We start from the raw sequence: 6,000 nt of genomic DNA, 5'->3' as shown, positions 1-6,000 counted from the left end.
TTTGGGAAAGTTTCTGTTACTCCAGCTGTTACTTATAAGATTTACTTTTTCTTGCTTATTATGACGGTGTTCCGGGTTTTTTTTCTCAAAGTTGTTCGCTTTCGGTTCTTTTTAAACTGCAGCGCCTTGTGGTGAATGTTACATAATATGCTTCATTAATTTATTGCAGTTTATCAAATATTAAGCAAAAATGTCTAACAATTTTTATTTTATATTCGTTTATTTTTAGCATGTTTCTCAAGTTGTACATTATGAATATATCTGTTTTTAACATTTTCACTATTAGAGGAATGCGTGTGATATGCTTGCTGAAATTCCGCGAAAAATGAATTATGAAACATAGAAAAAATACAGAAAAAAGATTGATATTTTTAATGTCAGTTGAAAATATATAAAAAAAACAAAGTTTTAATAAACGTCTAGCACCCAGTGATTTGCCCATCACCCAGAGCATACCTCCGCCACGCCAGGGTGATTTATATTTTCTGATAAAACAAATGATCTCTACTCTTTGATAAAAATAAACACTAATAAAATTAGGAGAGAAAAATAGTTCGATAAATTTCTTAATCTAATCCAGTTCCTCGGGGTTCAAAGAGCACACTCCACCGAATTCTAAGGAAACCCACTAACGAATTTATAACGAAAAAAAATACTCTAATTGCCTTAAAGTTTATCTAACAATCTAAGTTTTGTTTATACACCATCTTCCTCAAAGTTTCTTGAAAATCTTGTGAATAGGTTTTTGAGATATCTTGTTGGAAGACAGGCAAATAGATAAACAGACACGAATGCGTGTCAATCATTCATCCAATTTCGTTGCCGGAAGCAATAAGCCAATAGATAACAATAAATCAATGGACCCAAGTATACACTAAGACCTACCGTTTCTCTCATCTATAAAAAATCGTTCTACGAAAGCTAAACTTCTAAGATGGTATATCTTTTAAAAGTCTTTGTTCACAGGAACTAGAATGAAAGAAGAAGACATACTTCCACCTGGTTGGACGCTGGATGCGGAAGAGCCATGGCACCATTCAAAAGACAAGTGAGAACGAAGGGAAATAAAGAAATGAACTGGAAAACAGAGAACACGGAGGGGGAAGCCTTTGCGGTTAGGCTGCTAATGGTCCACCGTTAGCTTTTATTCTCCTTCAAGAGATGACGTCGAAAATGCAAGTGAGAATAATTCTTGAGAGCCTCAGACTACGATAATGAGGAAGAAAGAGCGAACGGAAATATTCGATGAATATTTAGTGGTTTTTTGGTCATGTTTTCCTTGAATCTTGTGTAGAGGATCTGGAAAACCAATTTCAATGCATGGTTAAATTCATACATATATACATGTTTGCATATGTGAATTCAATTTCAATTTACGCAAATTGTAATGCGAACCGTATCAGCCGATATTTTGACTCATACATTCGTATATGAGCACATAATTGTTTACTCGCTTTTATTCCTGTTTGTATCGCATAAATACAGCTTCACTCGAGCAAGAATAAGCATTAAATTTAGTAATTTCTTTGATGTTAATAGTGAAATGGTAATCAGTCGACTGTGACTGGTGACAACCAAGGTGGATATGGGCACAAAGCTGGCAGTCTCATCCCGAAAAACTTACTGAAAACTGTAGTCTAATATCTTTAAAGCCATCCCCGCTAAAGGGAAAAAAATCACATTTATATATATATATATATATATATATATATATATATATATATATATATATATATATATATATATATATGTATATATATATATATATATATATATATATATGTATATATATATATATATATATATATATATATGCATGTATATGTATATGTATATATATATATATATATATATATATATATATATATATATATATATATATATATATATATATATAGAGAGAGAGAGAGGATTATGACTGTCGAACGAAGTGTCTGTCTCATTAAGTTCAAATTCTATGGTCATTGTGAAATTTCTGAATAGTCAGTTACTATTATCTGCTTCTCTCTCTATGCATGATACATAACCAAACATTCAGTTTTAAATTTTCAGTCGAATTTTATGATACAAAATTTACATTAATTACTGAAAATCTTCACCTTTATCTTTTATGTTATTTTATGTAAACCAAAGTGAACAGGTTCCTGATCAAATTCAAATTTTAGTATAGTACTAAAGGCAAATCCCCCCGTGCCAGCCCCAGAAGAATTATGCATATTAACTTGGTCTGCATAATATTAAGAATGTTAACGGACATGAGTAATCCGGTACTCCATGTATAACCATTCCTATTTCTGCTTCAGTATGAAATAGATGCTATGAATTGCCGAGGCTGTACCAGACACCGTTTTCACCTCATAGTTAAGGTTACCTTTTTTTTCTTTCCACGGAATTGAATGGCTGAACTCCATAAGTGTTTGTTCAGAACATGGGTGCTCATTCAGTAACTCAATAAGTAAACCTTATAGTCGGTGCATTCGAGGATTTTCATAGAAAGTTTTGTTGTAAAATTAGGGATCCATTCTCTATTTTAGAATGTTACACCATTTCCTTCTTAGGTTTCCATTTAGTGTAGAACATCACTTCCCCCTCATTTAAATCAGCTTAATAGCATTGATCAAGGAATTGTAGATGGGCGTAACACCACATTCCCACTGCTCATCGTCATTTGGTCAGTATAAATGAACACGTTCAGCATAATCGTGGGAAAACGCCGTTTCCTTAGTTATTTCCTGAATTTCTTTGAAAAAAGAGAATATATTTATTCTTCTCCCGAGTTACGTACCATGTAAATATAAATATGAATTCTGAATGCAATGTTTCATATGCGATAAAAATTTAGAGTTTAATCAGCTAAAGTGTAAATTGTCTTTTAGAGGTTCAAATGAAAGGCTCATTATGAAATGTACTGAATTGACCAAATAACGGAGTACATAAAATCAGTCTCTTTCGAAGCCCATTTGATAATAGAGAGCTTTTTGATCCAATGACTACGAGCTGTTTTAGTTAGTTAAGTTAAACCTTGTCAGTCACAACACTGGATTTTATACACGTGTACCATAAAATTCAGACGTTGTGTTTGGTCCCTTACTTAGATGGGTGTTCCAAATGAGCGCCATGCATCATCTTGAACAATGCAGTCAAGTATAACTGGGTCTGGTCATTACTTGGTTAGGTGACCACCCAAGAACATCATATCCGGTGCAAAAATAAGCTTCCGTGGCCATCTATAGGAGTATGGTTATAAGGATAGCAACTTGAAGCAGATACTTTAAACAAGAATTTGACATGAGGGGTAATGGGTCCCAATGAGGTCCTGTGAGAAAATCGAAAGTATTTCGAATTCCTGTGGTAAATTAAAAAAAATATATATATGTATACTTTATCTTGGAGATTATTTTAGCCGAATTCTGAATTTTCTTACTTTATTTCAGAGTTCTAACTAAAATAAGCACGAATTCGTTTTCCAAGAGCGCTTGACAAATACGAACGGACGTTTCAAGCACCATTTCACATTTTTAATTATCCTTAAAACATGTTAGTATCACAACCCCTCTGAGGACTACGATGATAGCGGCGGGGCAAAGGGGAGCAGGAGAGACTAGATCAAGGATGGGGGTAAGACGAATAGGTAGGGCGAGGGGGCTGTGAAAGGAAGATATATAAGGGGTGGCATTGTCGCGGCGACCACCACTTCCCAAGCAGTCTCCGTGTTGTTCGCGTCGGAGACGGACCCTCGTCTCTTAGAGGCCATTCACTTACTCCTGGACCAGACCTCCTCAGCTACCCATCGAAGGCTCCGCAAAGCCTTTCCGTTTACTTTTCGCCTATCCCGAGATAATGCACTAAAGGACTATATTAATTAAGTGCTGTTGTTGTTTAAGGAAAAGGAGAAAAACATTTATCAGTGTCTGCGGAACAGGCATCATGAAGATATCAATAAGGTTAGTAAAAATAGCACGTACCTAAAAAATGGAGTTTTCGGTGAAGGGATCATTATTTACAGCTTCGTTGAAGTTACCAAAGTGGAAAACTGTCCTTAACATCTTTGTTTTTGTGATTGTTCTTAGCGACGAGGAGTTTCAAATTCGTGATTCTGTGCAGCTTGTTCCCATCTTTATTTGGTTTCTTTTCTTATGTCGTTAAACAGAATTGTCTTCGTTAAGATGTTTTGTGCATGTGCTCGTGTGGAACATTACCATGAATTTGACTACCGTCTTCTACTTTATGGCTGGATATTTGAACTAATCCTCGAGTTTCTGGTAGACGAATGCCTTCTGAGGTGAAGATATATTTATGATAACTTCATATATTGTTAAGAAGTAACATTTAATTCCGTGTAAGGCAGGACCAGCCTCCGCACCTTTGATTAACAAAGCGGATCCCAAAACGTTCCGTGAACAAATAATGCGGTGAAATTTAAATTCCATTTTGACAGAATGTGTCGTAACGATTATTTCTTTTAACAAATACAGTTGGTAAAAGATTATGTGTCTCGAATTGTGGTTAATCTCGATACTGTAAGATCGTTCTCGCACGCCTGATCTCTATCTCGTGAAATTGCAACAAAGTCATTTCCAGCCAAGCAATGTCGTCACGTGCATTAACTCGCAAAAGATTCGTGACATTGCTCCACTTTGTTCGAGCTTTGAAGAGATTTTGTTAGTCATTAACTTTTGTGCATACCGAGCAGTTTCTTATGTAATGATACCTATTAAAATAAATAGAATTTCATAGAGACGTTTTGGCTTATTAGTTACATGTTACATTGAATTTTATTCATTTAGATAAAAACTACTAGATTTTACGCTAAGTGCGAGACATCTTTGCGTTTAGTTTCATTTTGAATTATTTCTTTTGCAAAACGATCGAAAAAACAACCTCGTACTCTCCATACTTTTTTTCCTCTTTAAACTCCCAAAGGGAATATTTTCAGACTTTAATGGGTCACATTTTCATACCTTGACCCACTCGTAGTCGTATAGGCTTTCTCCAACTCGAGTTCGCCTATTCGTACGCACGCGCATACACACACACACACACACACAGACAAATGCATTCACATAATCACACGTTAGGGAAAACCGAGAAAAAGATCTTGCGTCTCTTTTTGCTATCGTGATTCTTCCGAGATTCTGATGTCCGGTTAAGGATTTTTTTGGTCATTACAATAATTGCCGAGTCATTACTTCAGTAATTATATCTCTAACCGCGGAAAAGTAACATTCTCTCTCTCTCTCTCTCTCTCTCTCTCTCTCTCTCTCTCTCTCTCTCTCTCTCTGCTGTTACTGCATTTTGATGGGGACTTTTCTTGCTGTCTGCCTTCCTCCTCCTCCTCCTCCACTCTCGGTCCCTGCCTCAAGCATGTCTTTCACTTTCACTCATTATTCTCAATGTTATGGTTTTGCATCGTCCGTACTTCAGTGGCCCCCCTACCCCATTTCCATATTTTAGCTTTTATTGTAGGTTATGTCACCAGTGCCTTTCAGTTACTAAAACGATTTGCGGGTTTTTCAGACCGCATTCTCATCCACTGCTTCTCAAACCAGAGAAACCAGAGTCTGATTAGCTTGAATGGCATCATATTTAACAATGTGCAAAAGCCGGTCAGTGAAAATCTTAAATCAGATGCCTGAATGCCCGTATTGAAGTCATTTTCAGTACATGGCGGCCTTCTGATTCGCAAGTGGTCGTGTTTGATGGTGGAAACATGGATACGTGACCCCAGGCATGAACTTTTTTCCGAGATATTCATGAAATTGTTGGACTGACTCTCCAAAGTCCTGGATCTCACTCGCTGCCGTATAAAGTGCGTGCTGAAGTTTACCTTAAACGAAGAGAAAGCCGGGGGAGTGTCATAGATAACCTTTAAATTGTCTTAAACTGGTCCCTTATTCTTGCCATAGTATGAGGGTTATGATTATCCAGTATATGATTTTTGAAATATATATATATATATATATATATATATATATATATATATATATATATATATATATA

The 6,000-nt window shown here is 35.8% G+C and overlaps 1 protein-coding gene across 4 annotated transcripts in view; it reads left to right on the top strand.

Moving 5' to 3' along the window:
- LOC136829431 (mucin-5AC-like) overlaps nucleotides 1-6,000 on the top strand; it is a 231,233-nt gene that overhangs the window by 166,262 nt on the left and 58,971 nt on the right. Inside the window, exon 1 of one of the 4 annotated variants that reach the window (XM_067088047.1) lies at nucleotides 3,686-3,944. The exons of the other annotated variants lie outside the window; for them this stretch is intronic. Coding sequence (XP_066944148.1) covers nucleotides 3,928-3,944 — 17 coding nt within the window. The 5' untranslated portion in view covers nucleotides 3,686-3,927. Of the gene's footprint in view, nucleotides 1-3,685; nucleotides 3,945-6,000 lie in introns of those variants that run through there. 4 annotated transcript variants of the gene reach the window in all.

This window comes from Macrobrachium rosenbergii, chromosome 44 (genome assembly GCF_040412425.1).
Source record: "Macrobrachium rosenbergii isolate ZJJX-2024 chromosome 44, ASM4041242v1, whole genome shotgun sequence".
In the NCBI taxonomy this organism is placed as follows: domain Eukaryota; kingdom Metazoa; phylum Arthropoda; class Malacostraca; order Decapoda; family Palaemonidae; genus Macrobrachium; species Macrobrachium rosenbergii.
The sequence above is the reverse complement of the archived record's forward strand: the minus strand, read 5'-3'. Positions and strand labels throughout refer to the sequence as shown.